The following is a 22,367-nucleotide window of genomic DNA, read 5'->3' as shown; positions in this document are numbered from 1 at the left end:
GCAATACAATATAATATTCATCTTCTCAATCATAAAATCTTCTTAATCATAATACAAATGCCACAAAGCAAACCCCTATACCCTCCAGCTTCCAATTCCAATTTCCAACCAAGTAGATACCCATATCTAACGCCTATACTTCAAGTCCTCAAACCATCATACATTCACACTCTAAACCTCAATCCCCAACTCCCTCCCAATAATCACCGCCGCTTTCTCCCCCACCGCCAAAGCCGTATTATTAGTATTCGCCCCCACATTCTCCGGCACCATACTCAAATCACAAACCTTCAATCCCCGCGTCCCATACACATTCAACGCCGCATCCACCACTCCCCCTTTCTCTCTCGGCTTCATCGCACATGTTCCTAGCGAATGCCACGTCGTATTTAGATTTTCTCGAATCCAATCTTCAATCACCATGTTATCTTCAGCACTATATTCAATATCCTCAACGGTTCCCTCAATTGCCCCATTAGATAACGCAGCCTTAGAACCCTTTGGAAATTTAGGATGACCGAGCTCTAGCTCGCCTCGGAAATATGGGAGACGTCTAGAGATTTCCCGTTGCATTTTGTAGGCCCATAGCTGTTTTTTCAAATCGCTCGGATGGGATAAAAAGCCTGCGTCGAATTCATACCCGTTTTGCACGTCGCTTGATGAGGTGATGTGGATGGATCCTCGTGAATACGGGTATGCAGTGTAGGTTCCCATGGTGAGATATTGACCTGGATCGACGAGTGATTGGTCTGCGAGGAAGGTGTTGGCGGCGACGCATAGCATGAGTGGTTTGCTGGGGTGAGGGGCAAAGTCACGTTCCCAGTCTGCGACGAAGTCGGGACCTAGAGCTTGGATTTCCGAGGGAGAAGGTCGGAGTTTACTGCAGACGTCTGGGGATGTGTTAGTGTCTGATGGGAAGTAAGAAGGTGGTGGTATTGGACTTACCGACTGAATTCCAAGCTAGCTGAGGATCTTTGGCTTCAAGTGCTTGAGCAAAGTCTTTTCTTCCGCTTAAAAAGCCATCGATGGTTTCGGTTTCATCAAGTGATGTTTTGTAGGGATACAGAAGCAAGTGATGATCTATTCGCCAAGTGCAATTAGTCAATCTTTTCATAACCACAGAAGCAAATAAAATCCACTTACCCTGATACGCCTCGCCTACACCCTCCACCTCACTAACAACCTCCACTCCACACCTTTCCAACACATCCTTCCTACCCACTCCACTCCTCTCCAAGATTTGCGGAGTCCCCAATGCGCCTGCACTCACAACCACCAATTTTTCCGCAGTAATCGTATGCGGAATCGCCTTACTCAGTGCGAGAGCGGGCTGATAATCAGAATTGGGTACGTATTCTATACCAATTGCACGAGGTGGAGATGAGGAATCAAAGAGTACGCGAACGACTTTGGATTCAGTGAGGATGTGAAGATTAGGATAGGAGCCGGATTGACGAAGAGGGTGAATATAGGTGTGAGCTGAATCTTGGCGACGACCGCTGAGAGAAACGTAGCGGTGCCATTTCTACCTGGAGGTTAGTTTCTACAAGAAGAAAAGAGATGAACATGAAAAAAAAAAACAATAAAGTAAAGTAAAGCAAAAAAAAAAAAAAAGAAGAAACGAACTCACCCCCCATCCACACGTATCCCCATCCTGCAAATCCGCAACCTCTTCATGCCCCATCTTCTTCACCGTCTCCAAAAACACATCACCACTCTTCCCCCTAAAACCCCCATCACTCACATGCACAGGTCCATCATACCCATGTTTCTCCCTATCTACTGCTCCTTCCGGATGATACGTTTCGAGCTTCTTCCACATTTCCAGCATATCTTTTGCGCTCCATCCGGGGGTATTCCAGGAATCGAAATCGATGGATTGAGCGCGTGTGTACATGAGGAAATTGATCGAGGAGCCGCCGCCGAGGAGTCCGCCTGCGGGAACGATGGCTTCGCGATTGTTTAGGTGGGGGGAAGGTTGGGATTTGTAGAACTAGGTAGTTTTTTTGTGTTAATATTAATTTCAATCTCGGTCTTGATACCTAATCATATCGTACTCATTCCATTCATTCCTCCATTCTCCCCTCACTCACTCAAATCCCCCCAAAAACCCAAAAATCCCCCTCCCCTTAAAAAACCCAAGAAAACAAAAACAAAAACAAAAACCCAAATAAAAGGGATCAACAAACCAAAGCCGTCTTACTCCCCGGAGCCAAATGACTCAAAAACACAACCGGCGTCACCACACTTGGATCTTCAAAATTATTCTTCCCACCTTCTACGAGTAGGATTCGTAGAGCTGGGTTTGCTTTGGCGAGTCGACCGGCTGCTACGCAGGCGGCTGTACCGCCGCCTGCGAAGATTATGTCTACGGTTTGGGGGATGGGTAGTTGCATTTTTCTGTTTTTTGAGGATGAAGAGGGATTGGGTAGAGGGATTGGGTGTCGTGGTGTAGAGGTGTACTGGTATGGGGTTTGGGTGATGGGTGGGGGGTTAGTTGGTGTGAGGATGGAGGATGTATATCTCTATATATGTGTATGTATATAATGATTGTTATAATAAGATTTATATAGAAATATAAACAAAAGGAGGTGAGGTGAATGCTACTACAAACTCCCAAGAAACAAATCTTCAAAAATATAAAAGTAAATCCCAATCCGTCCCCGTCCTCAGAGCACCTTATATATATACACATAAGTCTTACCAACCAACCGAAGCACTTCCAAGCCCATGGTTAAACCGATACCCAATACCCAAGTACACAATACCCAATATCCACCCAACCCACGCATCCATCCTCTAACTAGTTCCCCGTCATCCGCCACCAGTACCACGATACTAGATATTAGTATGACTGTACCACACCAGCCCGCCCACCTGCTGTTACTGGTTACCTCAGTCTAGTTATCTTCTACCTTCCCATCTTTTCCTAATCAGCTCCAAGGCTGGCGCAAAGTATGTGCGCCTCATTGAGAGATCTGCAGTTATACTGAAGGAGGGAAAAACAAAAATTAAAAATGGTGAGGGTTGATCCGGGTTTATTCCGCGGGGTAGGTAAGTTTTACTTTCGGATGTATTTAAGGTTTAGATCTTGGATCTTGGTCGATGGTTTTGTTTGTTGGACTAAGTTATTTATGTATTTACGTGGTAATAGATCAATAGTTTAGGGATTTGGAAATTTGATGATGGAGATACTTGTAAGGTTATAGTGTTAATGAAGATAGGTAGATTACAAGGAACAAAAGGAAACAGGGTTTATAACCTAGTGTTACACGAGATATGATATATCATATACGGTATACAATACAATACACAACATACAATATTCATCTCTTGATTTGAAGTTCCCCCAATATCTGTACTTGTGCTCGTTCGTACTTATATACTTGTACTTGTACATATATACATCTATGTGTCTGTACCTGTGCTAAAGACCGAGCTACTAAGTTCCTATACTACTACTACTACTACTACTACTACTACTACTACTACTACTAGTATTATCTCGTCTCAACAGATACACATACATATACATACATACCCCACAATCTCCATCCATCTAAACAACACATATTACAACCTAATCTTACAAATACATCCCATCCCATCTCCATCTCCATCTCCATCACCATCTCCATCACCTATCTCCCATCTCTACCAACACGTATATCATATCAAAACTAGGATATCTACCTACCCACCAGTAGATACTTATCGGTACCCACTAACTTACACTACCCTCATTCTCACATTCAGCCTCACCCAAATTCCTCAACACCCAGCCACAAATCATATTCATTATACACCAATATACCCCTAAACCAACCAACCAATCAAACCACCCAGCAAAAAACCCAAAACCCTAGATCCCACCCTTTCTTCGAGTATCCTGATCCAATCCAGTTCAATCCAATCCAATCCAATCCAATCCAATCCAATCCAACACCAGCCCTAACACCCACCGACCTCCCCTATCCTATCCTATCCTATCCCATTTCCCCCCTTCCCCACCACCCACCAATAAAAGACAAAAGCGGGGCCCGCAACAAGCCAAGCAAAAGACCCCGCATCCCATCCGATCACATCTACTCCAGCACGTGCAACGCAACGCGTGCAACCTCGGATTTACACACTACACACTACACACTACACACTACACATTACATATAGCTAGGTAGGTACAGCACAAGACATCCAAACTCACACCCCCTCACTCACATCCATCCATCCATCCTACCAGACTCAAGGGACTAAATAAAACACACTAATAACCACGGACGGAATCATCCCGCCTCAAAAAAAGCAGAGGCAAAAAAAGTAAAAACTAAAGCCTAAAACCTAAAGCCGAGAGCACCACCTTGCCCCCCTCCCCTCTCCCCCCTTTTTCAATAGATTTCCCCAATTAAAAAAATTTCTACATCCTCCATGCACGAAAAAGTTTTAATAAACAATCAAAAAGCCAGCTGAATACAACACAATACAACGTACGCGCATACATACGTACATACGTAGCATCAGGGACTACTGTGTGCCCTGCAGATTGCGTCTGCGGCTGGCGCTGTAGATGAGCCCCACGCCCCACCCATCCACCACGGTAGATTTATCAGTTACCCAGTTATCAGCTATCAGTCCAGTTACCCGTTTTGCCTCGAAGTACATATTTATGTACCTACCTACCTGTCCAATTAGTTAGATCCGATGATAAACCATGATATAATTTTCAATTCTCAAATAAGTAAACTAGTGCACAAATCGTAAAGATCCTATATATCTTTCAATTTTCTTCTCCATTGCCAAACCCTCCCTCCATATTATCAATTTTATTTATACTTCGCTTGCTTGCTTGCTTGCTTGCTTTTCTTTATTCTGCTCTGCTCTGCTCATCAAAATCACCTAACTCTCTGTACACTAGGAACGAATGAATGTAAATGAAAGAAAGCAAAAAAATGCATTCCTATCCATCCATTATGCTTCACCCGTGACAATTTGTGAATATTTATTTGAATAAGAAAAGAAGAGAAGGTGAAAATTGTCCATATATGATTGTAACTCCCAACGAGAACTTCATAAAATTCATAAACTAACCTAACTTGAAAGAATTGAAAACTATAACATGCAATAAAGTCGGGCGAGAACGTAACACCAAACCACCCTGTCCACCATAACCTTGAACGCCAAATAACTCATTCTCATCTCGGTATTGGTATTGGTATTATGTACGCCCCCATTAATCATCATTAAACACATCAATTCACACAAACTTCCCAGCACATTACCTTCCCATGAATTTGTATTTCCTTTGAATGTATTCAAATTAAATTTTCAGAACGCCCCAAAAATGCAATCATCCTACTTGGCCGTGCTGTTCGTGACTTTCCTCAAGTTCTTCAGCATGTTTTCAATCAAGGACTCCGAATCAATAGGCACGTCTGGTAAGTCATGAGTTTGCGGAGGAGGTGCATAAGTTTGCACTGGTCCCTGCGAATCTGGAAGCTTCTGAAAATATTGTTGATGTGGATAGAGAGGTTTGGCCTCCTCCTGAAGAGGTTGAGGTGGAGGCTGAGACTGATGTGAAGCATTTACTGATTGCTGACTGGGATCTGGCTGGGTAAGAGGAGTCGTCGAAGTAGCATTTACAGCTAGTTGAGGCTGTGATAATGAATTATGAGTAGCCTGCTGTGCCGGTTGGGGTTGAGATTGAGATTGTGGTGGTTGAGATTGTTGGGATTTCTGAACTTGGTCGGACTCCGTTGTTTGCGACGTTTGGGACACGTATCCATTTTGTCCAGAACTTTGGCTCCCATATGGACGGTGTAAAGGATTTTGATATTGAGTAGAATAATGACTTTTGTGATTTTGCTGCTGACCCTGCTGCTGGTGAGTTTGTTGTTGATGATCCCGTGGCTGTGGTACATGATGTTTATGGAACATCGAACTGTATTCCTTTCGAATTGCTGGGTGCAAGGGCGAATGGTCCTTTCTTTCCCATTGATTGGTATCGAAAGGCTTCGGCGGAGCCTGTTGTGTGGGAGTCTGCTGTTTTCTGGGGATGGAAGGTGAAGCATAGCTTGATCTTCCAGATGATACTGCCGAAGAATATGATTGCGACCCATTGGAGGAATAGGGACTGCGAGTAGATTTGGAGTTATAGGATGTGGTACCACCATAGGCTGGACTAGAGTAGGATAATTTGTTGCCGACGCCACCGCCAGCGTAGGAAGAAACTGAAGGTGGGGATGGAGCTGTGCTCGAACCTGGTTTTGCAAATAAAGTCTTCTTTAGATGCTCGGTCCAGTTGCCTTGATAACCATTCATGAATCCTCCACCTTCTCTGTAGGGGCTTTTATATTCCATGGGCGAGCGATTATGCTCAATTTGCAAGTAGAGATACTTCGCAAACACGTTTCCTACCTTAGGAGCAGACGCCCTGCTGCTAAAAGGATTATTTCCTTTCGATGCTGACTGAGGTGCTCGGTAGTTCGTATTCGGTGGAGCCAGAGGACTCGCAGTTACTTGTGTTTGACGTTGTGTAGCTGCTTGATAAGGCTGGCGCGGGGGAGCATATTTGACTTGTGGGGCATAATTGACTTGTGGAGCATAGTTGGCGGGTGGAGGGGCGTAACTAGCTTGTGGAGTATAACTAGCTTTTGGAGCTGCGACCGCAGAAGGAGTCGCAGAAGAAGCTGCAGAAGGAGCTGCAGAAGAACCCGGGTTATTCTGGAACCTGGGATCACTACCAAACCTGAGGCCGCCCGCAGGTACTTGGGCAGGCCTGGAAGCCGCTGATTGTCGCAAGAAAGCCTGCTGAGATTGGTATGATTGTGCATCAATCAAGCCACTGTGATAATCATCTCCAGGTTTACGAGGCTTGTACACATATGGCTTCTCTAGCCTTGCGACCGAGGATGGGGGAGCTGCCGTAGATGGCGCTGATTGGCTAAAATTTTTGCTAGTACTCGTGTTTTGTATTGCCTGGGCGATGGGGCCAGTGTATGGAGGATTACTGGTCGGCATCTTTGTGACGCTCGAAGAACTTTTATTCGAGGGCGTAGGATATGAAGCTGCATATGATAGACGTGGCGCAGGCGCAACTGCCTTGGGAATTGTGTCAAGGAAATGACCCTTAGGATTGTGTCTTTGGAGCCTCAAATTCTCCGTAAACTGTGCTCTGGCCTCTGTAGAGTTCTTTCCAAGATAATACCAAACTTGGTTCTCTTTGCTCAAATCTAATTTGACCTGTGCTGCATTGCGTGCAATACTCGCCGTGTTAAATTCTGCCCATGTAAAGCCCTTGACAAATACATCCTCAGGTCTTGGAATGTCATCGACTTGACGCTTTGTCGTATTGAGTGACGCTGCTTCAATACGAGATTTCGGCATGGGGATTGCCTTCTCGGATGGTTTAGCAAGAGTGAAGAATGATTGGTCGGGAATAAGAATCCACTTATATTCGACTTCAACACGATCACTAGTGGTAAAGTTAGCAAAGCATTCACAACAGGGTCAAGAGGTTTTACGTACCCATGTGGCAGGATATCAACGAGCACTGTCTCCTCATCTTCCCGGTTCTCAATGATAGTACCTGCAAAGATATCCCCTTTGTAAAATTGCATTTGACAGACTTCGTTGACCTTTAGCTCCTTTGCACCATTGCGAATACGAACATCTTCCTCGAGAGACTCGCTGTCAAGCTTCTTGTCCCGTTTAACGCGATGGAAGCGACAACTAAATTCAATGCCCCACTCTTTATACTCAGTGCCATCCTCACCAAACACTGGAATCTCGCCCTGCTCAACAAACACGCCAGCTGCTGCTGCACATGTCGCATGATATGCTCTTGTACACTTCTTCTTCGAGCATTGGAAACATGCACCTTTCTTCGAACGGCAATAGTTGCACTTGAGGTCAAATCGAGCTTTGGAAATCTCCTTAATGCCCGTAACAACTTCCTTCTTCTCCATTTCTTCAATGATTGTTTCTGGAATGTACTGAGCACACATACGATGTGCCTGTTTGCCATCCTCCGTCGAAAGTAGAGGTTCGGAAGGAATGTCGTTGGGACAGAGGACACATGGTTCGTGAGCTGGCGCTTTGATGCGCATACGAATTCTCTTCACATTTTGCTGGTCGTCTGATTCACTCTTGACGCGCTTACGCTTGCGTTGGGCTTTAGTCTTGACCTTTGCGTCACCACTGCTATCAGGGGGTGTCGGAAGATCCGTCGGTTCATTTTCGTCATCTTCTTCCTCTTCCTCCTCATCGAAGTCGGTTTCATATTCAGTCTCTTCGCCATTCATCTTACGTTCTAGATCTCGAACGTTGATCCAAACGCTGTCCTGAGCTTGATCGCAATCGCATTTCTTGGCCACCTTTCCATATTCAATCCATGATGGTAAGCCAAAGTTGACAGCTTCAGCGCAATTGTAACCGAGATTGTATCCAGAGTGATATCCGTATGGGAAAGTAATGACGAATTCGCCTGGCCGGTGAACGATCTTGTTGACTTTGATATTATAGTTCGACAATAAGTGCTGAGGTGATATCAAAAATGTTTTGTGACGAAGAAATTCGCTGCAAGCTTTTGCATCCGCTGGCCATATATTTTTCATCGCAGCCTCAAATCGTCGTGCATCTCCTTGAGAAATACTGTACCATTGCTTCGGTGCACCAAAGTGAAGATAATTGATACTGTAAAGATCGACGTCCTCCAAATGCCAGGCAAAAGTAGCTTTCCACATACCCAAGTAAAGATACGCAGTGTTGACACCAGGAATTTGACCACCCAAATGATCAAGGATGTTAGGCAGCTTTCCAAGATTCCACTCGGTCGTTCTATCATCAAAAAGTGAACCCATCATATCTGCTCCGTAGAGGGGTGGAGCAAATGTGAGAGTACGCCAATAGTGTCGTTCCAATTCTTCACATCTCTCTGCCGAGTAATCTTCGCCCTCTAGCTCATACTTGAAGTTCTCAAACGCAGCTTCATCCACCACTCCTGTTTCGCGACGATTATTCTTACGACGGGAAGAAACAGATATGGCTTTGGGTTGCCGTCCCCCCCTTGGTTTAATAGGTATATCATCCTCATCTCCTTCTTGCTTGACAGACGACGCATCGCCTTCGGTTTTCGGAGATATTGGAGTTGGTAAACGATCTGGAGTCCCGTCTTCTGAATCGACTGTAGCATTTGTCTTAAGCCTAGACGGTCTCCCTGGCTTCCTCTTCCCACCAACAGCTCCTGATGTCGAAGGAGCTTTGGCTCTTGTCGCAACTTTAGCTTTTTCGATATTGGCTCTCCTCTCACCTCTCTTGGCAGGAGGTTGATGTTCACTCTGATCGCACAACTGTCGCCATTGTGGAAGATTGTAAGAACGTTGGTGGAGAATATTAGCTTGTCGGTATGTTCCGCTCTGACCCATGATATCTTGCTTAATCGGATCCTTTACTCTAATCGTTTTAATAGCATCGTCGAGCGGTGGAAGGGCAGCTTTCCATTCGGGTGGAGGAATGACCTTAACAATCCCAGATTTCATACCATATTTGTTGACTTTATCCATCTAGGCGTTATCGCATTAGCAGGTGGTCCCAAAGTAGTATCATTTTGACTTACGAAGAGATTAAAGTCCTTGAATTGAGCCATGGTTGGCATAAAAACAGGAACTCTGCCATCATCCTCCCAATGCTCTGGTTCAATGGCATCATCTGCTGAGAGGTCAACGTCGGATAATTCTGAGTCGCTTGATGGATCGGTTCTGATTGTATTGTTGCTTTCCGGTGGCGAAGCAAGATCCTGCGAAATCGCAGATTGCTCACCTTCGCCGGACACAACTACCTGGTCGGTAGCAGTCGACATCGTGTAGACTCACATGCGATCGACCATGCGACTGTACTGTGCGTGAAGCGGTCGTGTAATTATATCGCAAGGATTTTGAAGGAGGTGAACGTCGCTGAATTGTGGAGGGGGTTTGGAAGAATGATGCGCGCTTTGGAAAAGAATGGATTGGTTCTTGGCAAATGTCGAAAGAAACAATTCAAGACTTTATCCTGTCAACTCCATAAAAACATAAAGGTAAATCGGAAATATTGTCTGATGTGGTTTAAAAAAGATTATTTCGCTGGTGATTATCGGAGGCAGTTGTATTTTGTACTGGCTGGCTGTATGGACACAGGACAGGACGATTTACTGAGGTGCGAGGTGCGAGTTTCCCTCGAACGATTCTCCTACTTGCCGATATCCACTAAGCTTTATCCACTTTAGCGTACCTGTTCGGTTCCCATTTCTAGAACAGTGATTTGAGTGAAGTGGATCGACATTTGGCAAAAGTAAAAGAATCTTTCAATAAATAATACGGCGGAGTAAGCTCATCAACACATATATTATTTTGTTACTTTTACTTTTTATCCCACAGCTCTATCACTTGATAATTTAATAATTATTAATTTGTTCTTCATTTTATAACGATCCTTTGAATACGAGTACCCACAATGTATTCTATATTTTACATCACATTGTGTAGGTACTCGACGAATTCACGAATTGATAATACCGACCGAATCCTTTATACATACCTAGGTATGTATATATGTAGGTACGTGTGTCGGTCCAACATAGATACACATCACGATGAGAGAGAGCAAAAACAGCTTGACCGGCAATCTCAGTAGCCAGTAAGTATATCATGGTGTTCTTCCTCCTTTTCACATGACATGAGGAGATATACCTACTAGATAGGTACAACTTGCAATAGTTGAACGGCATTTCTCTCTTTTGCCATATTTTGTTTCTCTTTGGGGATATTCATTATATTATGGTCTTTTTTCATGATTCCTTGACTGTGTTGCTGCTTGAATTATTATTATTTGATTGATTTATTGGATCACCAGGATCTGTCAAGATTATTTCATGCAGTGCACAGTTCACCCTCCTGTAAGATGAAAATCATCTCAACTTATCCAAACAAAACTGGAATCATCATCATATAGGGCTGAGAAGTTTATCTTTGGTCTCATCATTTTGCACTGTACCTCCCGAGGTCCTTGGACATTCGTTCGGATTGATCTTTGGTGTACCGTCCAATTCAATCTAGTCAAGTGTGATAAAGATGTGACATGCTCATTACCTTCATGATCAGGAGTTGCGATGGATTTATCAAGTTGGTTTATTGCAATACACAGGATTCTCAATTCTGAAAGAGTTGAGACGATATGACGTTGATCACAAGTGAAACGATCAAAGATACATATGTCTTCGATAAGTGACCCGATAGGATGATACCCCTGCACTAGTGAAATCTCTGTCGTTGAACTTGCATCTACGTTAAATTTAAGCTTCCGACGAGACGTGGGCCAAGTGGCTAAAAGCGGTGACACCTCTCCATCTCCACCTACCTAGGCAAACATTATCCGTCTCCCCATGAAATCCTGGCACAGATCTTACGAAGTCGAACCTTTTTATCTGGGGAAACAGTGGCAACTGGTTGGACGTATATCGTCACAGCCAGTCATGATCCTCGAAGATCTCTTACATGTGCCGCCGCAGAATTTGAACACCAAGCCTGCAAGCCTGCAAGCCTGCAAACCATCTGCGGGCATGCAGCCCTGGATATATTCATCCGAGGTATCGATGTCGTTTCAGTCATTTCCAGAATCGAGGGTCCTGTTTGCATAATCAATTCATTCTTGAAGAATGTGTAATCGCAATGCATTAAGATGTGCAAATATGAAAGTCAAGAGGATGTCAACAACCTCACAAATGGAGATGCTCGACAGCATACAAGTGACTCTGTGCTAACTCATAGCCAATCAAATTGGCTCTGGTGAAGGTTGGGCATGAGAATAGTTCAATTCGAAAAGAAGCTGGTGTCATTCAATTGTTGCAAAGAACGTCGATTCTATTGAGATTTCACAGTGTTCATAGGCTAATCTTATCTCAGCCCCACACCTCAGAAACTACGTAGTTACACTCCTGTTGATACATTTACTCGCACTCATGATCGTCATTATGGTAATTGATTTGACTACGCTATCAAAGAGCATGATATCATACCATTTTGATTGATGCGACTAACAAGACAGCAGACTTACTTAGCACATTAAATACCAGGAGCACCTTACATATGGATGAAACGACGGTACACTTGGATCTAATCATCTCATACACACACATAGACGTAATAACAATCAATAAGCTACCATGAACATATACTCGACAAAATGAAATCTTGCCAGAATATTGACAGTCGGGGCTAGCTCACAAGATCCAATATTCACTTACCTACCCATACCTATACCTTCCCATCACCAGTTGCTACGGAATGAAACAAGAGATCGTTTCTCTCTTCCCTCACTGCTTTGAAATTGTATCCATCCCCTCATCAATCATAGCCGGGCCCCAAATCAAACCAAGCCACCCAGAATCCTCCCTCAGCTCATTTCATCCAATCTCACCCCATGCATCTGCACCGCTCCAGCTAATCCAGCAGTCCATCAAAAACATAAAAAAATAGTAAGATCTTACCTAGATTCAAACTTTCGAACCAAAAAAACAACGACCTAGATTATATTACATTACATAGATACATACCAATCCATACACACAACCAGTCTGCACAAACCACACTTCCTCCCCTCCGCCCCCCTTTCCCCCGCTTCTCCTTTCCCCCCTCTTTCTTCTTCCTTTTTCTTCGTCTATCTCCCAACCATGTCATCTATCTCAAACCCTCCATCTCAAAGCCTACTAACGAAAATTCCCAACCTCAAACTTCCAAGCTTCCTAACATCCATCACCTTACAAACTCCCAATTCCCCTCTCCCAATTCCCAGTATACATACAACTACCTACTGATAAAGAATATACTTACCAACTATAAAACAACAAATTCAAATTCCGCACGAGCCCAACTTACCAATTAAACCCACTACCAATCTCGGCTACTCCCTCAAATATCATCCCCTAATCCTCACATTATTTCCTACTCGATCTAGCAGAGTTCGTTTCATAGAAGTGATGCATACATCCTTTCATCCATCCTCTCTTACTGTACCTATTTTTCTTGGGTCACTTTAAAAAAAACCCCTCCGCCCCAATCCAACATTTCACATATAATCAAAAATCATTTCATCACCAAATGTGTAAAACACTCTCATATAATCTGTATCCGTAATTTTCATTCATTATGCCCATATGCAACCGTCATCAAATCATAGGTATCAATCATTTCGTTTTGACCACACCTCAATCCGATGCAAACCCCTCAGTCCCGATCCAGTCCAACCGTCCTAAAAGACCAAGACCAAGATCAGCAACCAAAGACCAAACCATCCGAACTTTTCAATGTGTGGGGGTATGAACAAGCAGCCTGCATAACAGCGCGCAAAAAGAAAAATCAGTGACCAAAATACAGAAATGTTTTGTTGTATGTAATGCCATAAGAGTAACCGCTCTTCCATATCATTATAGCCCTAGGCCATATCCAGCCAATATCAAGAACATGACAGATCCGTGCAAATGCTAACTGTGCCGTTTTCGCAATTGCAAATATTAAATGCAAAAAAAAACTTTACCCATTTCGCCTTTGTGTGATGCCATGCCGCGAGAAACAAGTCGAATGAAAGGATGAGGTTATTACAAGCTGTGTAAGCTGAAGCCTAAGAGCTCATTAATTGTGAGACTCTAGAGCTGTTTCCTAAAGGTGAATCTATGATGAGTCGCCTCTTGGGGCACGAGGAGCCCCACGTGGACCACCTCGACCACGTCCTCCTCGATGTTGTCCATCACCTCTGAAGCCACCACGACCTCTGCCTCCTCTACCACGATACTCTCCACGGCCACGATTACGGCTGACTTCATGGAAGCCATCATTGTTGGTAGTTGGGGCAGTAGGAGTCTTCTGAAGAAAAGTTATTAGCAAAATTTCCATGATTTATCCTATGAGATTGGAGTCGACTTACTGAACCGGGGCTCTCTGGCTGTTCATCGGCCCAACTTTGAGTATTAGGAGCGGCAGCAGGAGTAGCAGTAACGCCAGTCTCAGTCTCAGTAGTTTCGCGAGTAACCTCGACCCACTCTTGCGACGTGGACAAATCGTTGTTGTTGTCCCAATTTGCCTCTGCCGCAGCATTTCCTCCTTCCCCAAAAGTGGAGTTTTGAGGGAGTCCTTGAGCTTCCTCGAAACTTGGTTCTTGATGGCCATTGGTCATTGCACTTGTCACAGGCTCGTCGATTTCGGTCAAACCGGCGTTGGCGATAGTAGGGTCACTTTGAACAGGATACTCGGCGACTTCGGTTTGGGTTGTCTCTTCTTCAGCGGTCTCGATAAATTCGGCAGCGGCAGGTGTTGTTGGTAGCGCAAGCGCAATAGCCTTAATATCGGCATCTAACAATCAGTTAGTAAGTTGTAATAACTTTAAAGGCACGCGCATTTACAGGTCGTAGTGAGTTCCTCGCCGTTGACGGAGGAACAAATCTCCTCGGAACCTTGGATGATCTTCGTCATGGCAGCTACAGCAGCCTCATCACCACTGTAGACTTGGGTGAGAAGACCTTCAATGCCCTTGTTCTCATCAAGGTTTGGATCATTTTCCGGGCTGCGGCGCAAAGCAGCGAGACAGAGGAATTTAGTAATGAGTAACAAATTGGCCTCCTGTTCCTCAGCCTTCTCCTTGGCAACTGACTCCTTAGCAGCGTGGACCTTCTCCTCGAGTTCTTTACTTGCACGCTCATTGAAAGTCTTCTCGAATTCAGCCTTCTCTACCTGGAGCTTAGTCTTGTATTCTTGGTCGAACTTCTTATATTGTGCGATTTGCTCCTCAAGTTGGGCCAAAGATGCCTGGAGAGATGGCTTCTTCAAGATTTGTGCCTTTTGATCAGCGTTGATTTTGCGAGTAGCTACCAACTCGTCCAAGCTCTTGCCAGGGTTTTCGGCGAGGACATTGTCAACTTTGGAAGCGTTTGTCTGTACAATATTAGCAATTTGTCTCAAGGTGATCCTCCGCAGTTCTTCTTGACTTACGATCTTCTTGTTGACATTACGAATACTCCTGAAATGAGTTGTCAGCCACCTACCCCTCACACGAAAAAGTGACAAGAACACCAATGTTACATGATGTAGTTGTTCGAAAATAAAAATTCTTACTTGTAGAGCTCCTTGATATATGGACTTTCGTATGCTCCATCACCATTGGTGCTCTCTTCAGCACTGTTGGAGGGGGCCTTCTCGGTGACTGCTGTTGGTTCGGTGGGCTTTTGAACCTCTACAGCTTCGGTCTTGGCCTTCTTCTTCTTCGCAGACTTAGATTCTGGCTTGGGAGCTGGGTTTTGAGTTACTGAAGCAGCCATTGTGTGACTTATTTTTGTTGACTTTCAGGTTGATTTGGTGACACAGAAATGTCGAGATGACGGCTTGCTTGTGCTTGTGTTTGTGAGTGGATAATTAAAATGCCTCGTCTATGAATAAAACGATGTATTTAATACAAGAAGCTGAGAACGAGGATATTTTCAGGTTTGAGATCGGAGCTGTGTAAGACAGATATGAATTTTTAGGGGCGGATGGTATTAATTGTCAAAAGTGAGGGAGCTTCAAGATGATGGGGGAGAGATGTTTGGATCAGAACCTTGTCGGCCTTAGCGAACGTGGGAGAAGGAAGTAGAATAATAAATTTTGACCCAACAGAAGAAGAAACGTCAATGCATCTGAATATTATTAGTGAATACAAAAGAGGCTTGAGACTGTTTAATATTGGAGGTTTATGTAGGTATCCATCATTATCTTAAAATCAATTGGACCACAATTGATTAACAACATATGCTTCACTGAATTGCTGTATTCTGATCATCTCCGCGTAGTACCCCTCAAGTGTGTGGTGCCTGAAATCCACAGCCTCGTCTCATAGGCTCCTCTTCTTCTTCCTCCTTGACGACCGTCCCTCCTGAGGCATTCCGCATGGTTATTCCACATGGTTATCTGCTAAGCCCGCCATTCTTCGTAGCAATTACGTCTAAGTAGGCATATCTGATAACTTCCTGAAATTGAAGCACTCTTCGTGACCATACACTCCTGCAATGTTGATTCTACCATAACTTGTACAGTCACTCTCCCAAGCTCAAGCTCATCCCTTGAATTTCGATAGCGATAACTAGATAGTAAAGAGGATTATTATGGATACTGGAAATGACAAGAAAGTTGGGCATACTTCAGTCACTTTCTTTATACTCTTTGCGCTAATACCACGCTCTCCAGCTTGCTTCGCGTTGATACTGGCTTCTTTCATTAACCTGGACCGATTAGACATTATACCCAGACTAATGAACCCACTGAAAGGGATTAATGCGACATACGTTTCGAGAAATAGCATATAGTCAAGGAATATCTACGATGTGTGAATCAGCAAATGGCCTTTCTCCCAGAGAGGCGGCATGAAACGTACCAATACATCGACATTTTTGGTGAGATTGCGCTTGGAATGGGCTTTAATAATCTTCTTGAGACTGGCCCGAGGATAAAGTTTCTGTCCAGTGGCCATGATATGTATGACTCAGATATGTGATATTCGCACAAGAAGGTTTGCGTAGATATTGTCTTGTTGTTGAGTTTCGTGATGCTAGTTGTTATGCTGTGATGTTTGATTACATGCTTTACGGTTGCAGTGTTTACCTTCGCGTGCTGTGATATTTGAGTTTCGCAGCCTTGCCATCTGAAGTCGCTCATTGGTCGATGTTTCAAGCTTTCACCAAGCTCAATCGGATGAGTTACCCAATTAGGCAAGTGGGCGCTGTCGTCCCCTCCCACACCTACCAAACTTAGTACTTATGACAAACAGACTACTATTTACTTTATAATTTCAAGCACGGCTTCCTTCGGCTTTCTTCCCATTTCTTTCTACTTGACATCTTCAAATTTCATTCAAAAAGACACTCAAGCTACGAATGCCATTTCAACATTAAACTGGTTTAATTTGACAAAATTCCTGCACGTATCTTAACATCCAGGAACAGATCTCACCTCAGATCATCCGTATCATGGCATCTCCAACATCTGACCGAGATGTACTTCCCGATTCTGTCAAGCCTTCTCATTATGCGCTTTCTGTTTACGACATCGAGTTAGGAGGAGCTTTCAGCTATCAAGGCACAGTCAACATTGACATCAAAGTTGTCAAGCCCACCAAGGAAATTACCTTGAATGCTTTGCAACTCAAGATACATGAAGCAGAGGTAGTTTTGACTTCTGGAAAGACCTCGCATTCTATCAAGTCCAGTGAGATATCTTATGATAGTAAGAAACAGCGTGTGACTTTAAGCTTCCCAGATGAGTTGTCTATCTCCGAAAGTGCCAACCTATCAATCAAATATCAAGGAACAGTCAACAATGATATGGCGGGTTTTTACTATTCAAAATATAAACCCCAAGTCACACCAGCTGCGTCTGTTCCTAAGGTTGATGATTTTCACTGCATGTACAGTACTCAATTCGAGTCATCTGATGCTCGTAGAGCTTTCCCATGTTTCGATGAGCCTAACTTGAAGGCCACTTTTGACTTCGAGATCGAAATCCCTAAGGATCAAACTGCTTTGAGCAATATGCCTGAGAAGGGATCGAGAGATTCTAAGGATGGGTATCACTTCATCGAATTTGAAAGAACGCCAATCATGAGTACCTATCTTCTCGCCTGGGCAATGGGAGATTTCGAGTACATCGAGGACTTCACAAAACGCAAGTATAATGGGAAGCCAATCCCTGTCCGTGTCTATACTACTAGAGGCTTGAAGAGCCAAGCACAATATGCACTTGATCATGCACCTAAAGTCATTGACTTATTTTCGGAAATTTTTGACATCGACTATCCACTTCCTAAAGCTGATTTACTTGCTGTACATGAATTTGTAAGTCTCTTATTTTGTTGTTGTCAATATATTTCTTATCTGCATGAGATCCACGTTTGGTATTTCAGTATACTTCCTTAAATCAATTAATTCGTGCGCTCGCCGCGTACATGCCGTGTAGTTAACAGTTCCGCTAATCGTCTTTCTAGTCCCATGGAGCGTATGTTGCAGCCAGTTTCCCGGACCCCTTCAATTTTATGAGTGCGCTAACTAACTTTCTAATCTGCTCGATAGTATGGAGAACTGGGGCCTTGTAAGTAGTCTATATCCTTGAATGCATTAAATGCCCACTCACTCTTCCAGGTTACCTATCGCACGACAGCTGTATTGTTTGACGAGAAAACTTCCGACACAAAATTTAAAAACAGAATTGCATATGTCGTTGCGCACGAACTCGCCCATCAATGGTTTGGAAACCTAGTCACTATGGACTGGTGGAGTGAGCTTTGGCTTAATGAGGGTTTCGCTACCTGGGTTGGATGGCTGGCGACAGATCATTTCCATCCAGATTGGTGTGTATGGCCCCAGTTCGTGGCTGAGGGTATGCAGACTGCATTCCAGTTGGATTCGTTACGTAGCTCGCATCCTATTGAAGTACCAGTTAAAGATGCTCTAGACGTTGATCAAATTTTCGATTCCATCAGCTACCTTAAAGGTAGCTCTGTGCTTCGAATGCTGGCCACGCACCTTGGTCAAAAGACTTTCTTGAAGGGAGTTTCAGATTACCTAAAAGCTCACGCTTATGGCAATGCCACAACACAAGATCTATGGTCAGCTCTGAGCGAAGCTTCGGGCCTAGATGTGAAAGCTATCATCGATCCATGGATTACCAAGATGGGCTACCCTGTTCTGACTGTTACTGAAGAACCTGGACAAATCAGCATCAAGCAAAGTCGTTATCTCTCCACGGGAGATGTTAAACCTGAAGATGACGAAACAACTTGGTGGGTGCCTTTGGATTTGCAAGGAAAAGTTGGAACCCAAGGAGCACAGCAAGTCGCCTTTGAACGAAAAGAAGATACAATCAAAGATATTGACGACTCTTTCTACAAGATCAACACCGACACTGCAGGATTTTATCGTGTCAATTATCCACCAGCAAGGCTTGCCAAGCTTGGATCACAATTGGATCGCCTCAGCTTGACTGATAAAATCGGTAAGTCTAGACTAAGCTTGGGATTTTTTAAATAGTCCAGATTGCAGTCCAGCATAATACTGAGGAGTCTCCCGATTTATTTGGCCTGTTGAACCATCCAACCGTTCAACTTGTGGTATATTGATTCGGTCGGAAGGTTGAACATATTTAGATGCGAAGCCTAGAGCCACTCACAATCCAGCAAACATCAAAAGCTTTCGAATTTGGACTGCAGCCTGGACAATTAAGAATTCTAATCACGCTCTCTTATCTCAACTTGGTAACTGACTTTGACCTAGGTCTCATTGCTGATGCGGGTGCACTCGCAATATCAGGACAAGCAGCAACTCCAGCGTTCTTGACTTTGGTGCAAGGTTTATCTGATGAATCTAACTACTTAGTTTGGACAAAGATCCTGGGACCCAGTGGCACTATCAAGTCGGTGTTCTCCGATGATGACGCAATCTCGGATGGTATGAAGGCATTTTTACTAAAATTGGTCACTCCAGCGGCGGAAAAGATAGGCTGGGAACAACCTATGGATGAAGATTTTCTTAAGTCTCAGCTTCGACCTTTATTGATACTTTCTGCTGGTATCAATGGCCACAAAGAGTAAGTTCAGAAAAACGTACTGCATGCATAATTCATGGTTGACAAAATATAGAATTATCACCGAAGCTAAACGTCGCTTCGATTTGTACACAAGCGGCAAGGACAAGTCGGTCATTCATCCAAGTCTGAGAACTGCAATTTTTGGCCTTTCCGTTCGATACGGTGGGCAATCTGAATATGATGCTCTGAAAAAAGAGTATCGCGAAACAACTTCCATTGATGGTAAAGAGATTACGCTCCGTGCAATGGGACGTGTTCAAACTCCAGAACTTATCGCCGACTATTTTGAATTTCTCTTCAATGAAGTTGCAACACAAGATGTCCACACAGGTGCAGCTGCTCTTGCGGCAAATACCAAGACACGTTACCAGCTTTGGCAATATATTCAAGATAACTTCGATCCAATCAAGGAGAGGCTGTGAGTATCCCAGTGCAAGCAATTGAGTAATCTTTTCATTTGATAATGTTACTAATCTTTTTTGCAGATCTGCCAACATGGTTGTCTTCGATCGATTTATTAAGCTTTCTCTAGCTACCTTTAGTGATGATGATATCAACAAGCAAATTGAAAAGTTCTTTGAGAATAAAGACAACAGAGGCTATGATCGATCATTGGCTATTATTGCCGATACTATCAGGGGAAGAGCGGCTCTCAAAGCTAGAGATAGGGAGGTTATCCTCGAATGGGTGAAAACCAATGGTTATTGCTGAATTGGGTCGAGCCTTTAATCTTTGTTTGATATGTTATTGAGCATCATACCATTTTTTAGTCTTGAAATTGCTACTGTATCACACAATTGCACTCATTCATTATGCGAAATATAGGTTCCTCTTAGTCCTTTCTGATTGTAGTTTATAACTTGAAACATGATGGTGATATACCAAATGGCTAAAATGCTTTCCGCAAAGAATCGTCAATCCCTGTTAATATCAGAACTGGTCCTTAACCATAAAGTCTGTTTGGTATATATACATTTTTGCGGGTTATTGGTCACACAAAATTATAAGATACGACAACCCACCCACCACTTTTACGCCCTGTAGAAAACTATGAAAACCTCCTGCCGCCCCCGCCTCCGCCCCCGCCTCCGCCCCGCCTCGCCTCAAGAAAAAAGAAGATCAAGAAAGAGATGAGGTTAAAACTTTGAAAATAGAGAATGCAAAAGCAAAAGGAAATCAAAAAATGTTTGAAATGTGAAATGACCAGACTGGGGCACGATCCCAGGACCTTGTCCGTATTTAACAGGTTTTAATTGTTAAGGACACGTGATAACCAACTACACCATCCGGCCGATGATTGTTGATCTAAAGGAGGAGCATTATGGTATATATTGAAAGATTCCAGGGGCTGGTGTTTCAGTGGATGGGGTTGTGGATTTTTATGAGATTATATTGGGAAGAGATTGATTGATATGTATTGATGTGTATTGATATGGTCAATTCTTTTTTTTGGGATATTAATTTATGTTATTATATATCTATCAAATCTTTATGCTTCAATATAGTTTACTGTAAATTATGAAGTAGAGGCTTTCTGTCAGGATCTTTCTATTAGTCTTTTTACTTAAGGCTAGCTTGGCAACTAAAGAATAATATGATGTGTTAAGATTGACTTTCCTATAGCTACCACGTATACTACGTACGTACCTACCTCCTCTGAAGATCAGACAAGGACAAGTTTCTAATTTAGGTTATTGAATTGGTGTAGAGGTATTTATAGAAAAATTCAGATTTAATCTGGGTTTTAAACTTGTAAGTTCTTACTTTTGTGTTTGATTGCCGACGTTGTTTATTTTTTGGGTGCTGTGTTTTATTCTTTTGTCAAGGATAATTATCTTGTCCATTTCTCGGAAGATAAATATAACAACACTCTCAACTCCTCAGAGACGGAGCCGATATGAGCTTCAATAGCCTTCCCTTGTCTTTGTCTCTTCTCGCCGGACCTGATCCGAATTCGGAGTCTACTGTGCTTATATCTTACTTCCTTTGTTATGATTTTCCCCTTTCTTCAGTCAAATGGAAGTCACGCGAAGTACACTTAATACCTCGTTTCTATGCATTTTCTTTGAAGATTTCCACTTCATTGTTTGATTCTCAGACCCGAGAGATATATAAAGTTCTGTAATGATGAGGAAAAAGCATAATTGATTCATTATTTATACTGTTCTGCACAATCACTGGACAATTATAAAAAGTTTCAATATGTCTCCAAAACACGCTGATTGCAGACATGTCAATATATCCGACGAGGAGCACAAATTCGGTCTTACTTCTTTAGAAAACGTACAAGCTGGAGTAGAAGAATTTCATAGGGATGGAATTGTTATTTTTGAAAATGCCATTCCTCACAATGTTGTCGAGAAATTCTACGAGAAGATGAATGCAGATGGAGCCCAGAGATTGGAAGATCCGAGTCTAGTCTACAACCATGGCATGGAAAAGAACTATTTCTCCTTATGTCCTCCTTTATCCAAGGAATGGCTTTCCCAGTATATTTGGGCTAACAAACATGCCGCAGCAGTTATGGAAGCTGTTATCGGAAAACCACAGCTTGTACACGCAGGCAGCACTATCACTATTCCAACACAAGAACCGACATCTCGTCAAGCCGTTCACATAGATTCCTATCACAATCATCACAAATTCCCCACCTGCATCGAGCTATTCATGTACCTCCACAACGTGTCTCCCGAAAATGGCTCTCCGGAAATCTGGCCTGGATCCTACCACAATGGAACT

General features: G+C 43.4%; 8 protein-coding genes and 1 non-coding gene across 9 annotated transcripts; 3 read left to right on the top strand and 6 right to left on the bottom strand.

Moving 5' to 3' along the window:
- Positions 1-171: 171 nt before the first annotated feature.
- SS1G_01984 (hypothetical protein) lies at positions 172-2,396 on the bottom strand (the record flags this gene model as incomplete). Its single annotated transcript, XM_001597738.1, has 5 exons — positions 172-890; positions 946-1,080; positions 1,144-1,525; positions 1,631-1,993; positions 2,190-2,396. The coding sequence occupies 5 exons, from the start codon at positions 2,394-2,396 to the stop codon at positions 172-174; spliced, it is 1,806 nt and encodes a 601-aa protein (XP_001597788.1).
- A 1,177-nt stretch (positions 2,397-3,573) lies between these two features.
- SS1G_01983 (predicted protein) lies at positions 3,574-3,793 on the bottom strand (the record flags this gene model as incomplete). Its single annotated transcript, XM_001597737.1, has 2 exons — positions 3,574-3,654; positions 3,734-3,793. The coding sequence occupies 2 exons, from the start codon at positions 3,791-3,793 to the stop codon at positions 3,574-3,576; spliced, it is 141 nt and encodes a 46-aa protein (XP_001597787.1).
- Positions 3,794-5,344: 1,551 nt separating this feature from the next.
- On the bottom strand, positions 5,345-9,853 carry SS1G_01982 (hypothetical protein; the record flags this gene model as incomplete). Its single annotated transcript, XM_001597736.1, has 4 exons — positions 5,345-5,362; positions 5,584-7,468; positions 7,522-9,557; positions 9,611-9,853. 4 exons carry the CDS (start codon positions 9,851-9,853, stop codon positions 5,345-5,347), a joined length of 4,182 nt encoding a protein of 1,393 aa, XP_001597786.1.
- A 771-nt stretch (positions 9,854-10,624) lies between these two features.
- SS1G_01981 (predicted protein) lies at positions 10,625-11,694 on the top strand (the record flags this gene model as incomplete). Its single annotated transcript, XM_001597735.1, has 3 exons — positions 10,625-10,668; positions 11,287-11,363; positions 11,393-11,694. 3 exons carry the CDS (start codon positions 10,625-10,627, stop codon positions 11,692-11,694), a joined length of 423 nt encoding a protein of 140 aa, XP_001597785.1.
- A 2,003-nt stretch (positions 11,695-13,697) lies between these two features.
- Positions 13,698-15,337, bottom strand: SS1G_01980 (hypothetical protein; the record flags this gene model as incomplete). Its single annotated transcript, XM_001597734.1, has 5 exons — positions 13,698-13,889; positions 13,951-14,375; positions 14,426-14,954; positions 15,012-15,039; positions 15,135-15,337. The coding sequence occupies 5 exons, from the start codon at positions 15,335-15,337 to the stop codon at positions 13,698-13,700; spliced, it is 1,377 nt and encodes a 458-aa protein (XP_001597784.1).
- A 797-nt stretch (positions 15,338-16,134) lies between these two features.
- On the bottom strand, positions 16,135-16,521 carry SS1G_01979 (hypothetical protein; the record flags this gene model as incomplete). The annotated part of the gene is made up of 3 exons (XM_001597733.1): positions 16,135-16,273; positions 16,337-16,368; positions 16,426-16,521. The coding sequence occupies 3 exons, from the start codon at positions 16,519-16,521 to the stop codon at positions 16,135-16,137; spliced, it is 267 nt and encodes an 88-aa protein (XP_001597783.1).
- A 496-nt stretch (positions 16,522-17,017) lies between these two features.
- Positions 17,018-20,339, top strand: SS1G_01978 (hypothetical protein; the record flags this gene model as incomplete). Its single annotated transcript, XM_001597732.1, has 5 exons — positions 17,018-17,881; positions 18,185-19,037; positions 19,316-19,628; positions 19,681-20,046; positions 20,114-20,339. The coding sequence occupies 5 exons, from the start codon at positions 17,018-17,020 to the stop codon at positions 20,337-20,339; spliced, it is 2,622 nt and encodes an 873-aa protein (XP_001597782.1).
- Positions 20,340-20,828: 489 nt separating this feature from the next.
- Positions 20,829-20,920, bottom strand: SS1G_14706. Its single transcript has one exon. It is a non-coding gene; the product is annotated as a tRNA-Val (tRNA).
- Positions 20,921-22,137: 1,217 nt separating this feature from the next.
- SS1G_01977 (hypothetical protein) lies at positions 22,138-22,248 on the top strand (the record flags this gene model as incomplete). The annotated part of the gene is made up of 1 exon (XM_001597731.1): positions 22,138-22,248. One exon carries the CDS (start codon positions 22,138-22,140, stop codon positions 22,246-22,248), a length of 111 nt encoding a protein of 36 aa, XP_001597781.1.
- Positions 22,249-22,367: the final 119 nt, after the last annotated feature.

Source organism: Sclerotinia sclerotiorum, genomic scaffold (assembly GCF_000146945.2).
Source record: "Sclerotinia sclerotiorum 1980 UF-70 scaffold_2 genomic scaffold, whole genome shotgun sequence".
Lineage (NCBI taxonomy): Eukaryota > Fungi > Ascomycota > Leotiomycetes > Helotiales > Sclerotiniaceae > Sclerotinia > Sclerotinia sclerotiorum.
This window is presented reverse-complemented; position numbering and strand designations above follow the sequence as displayed.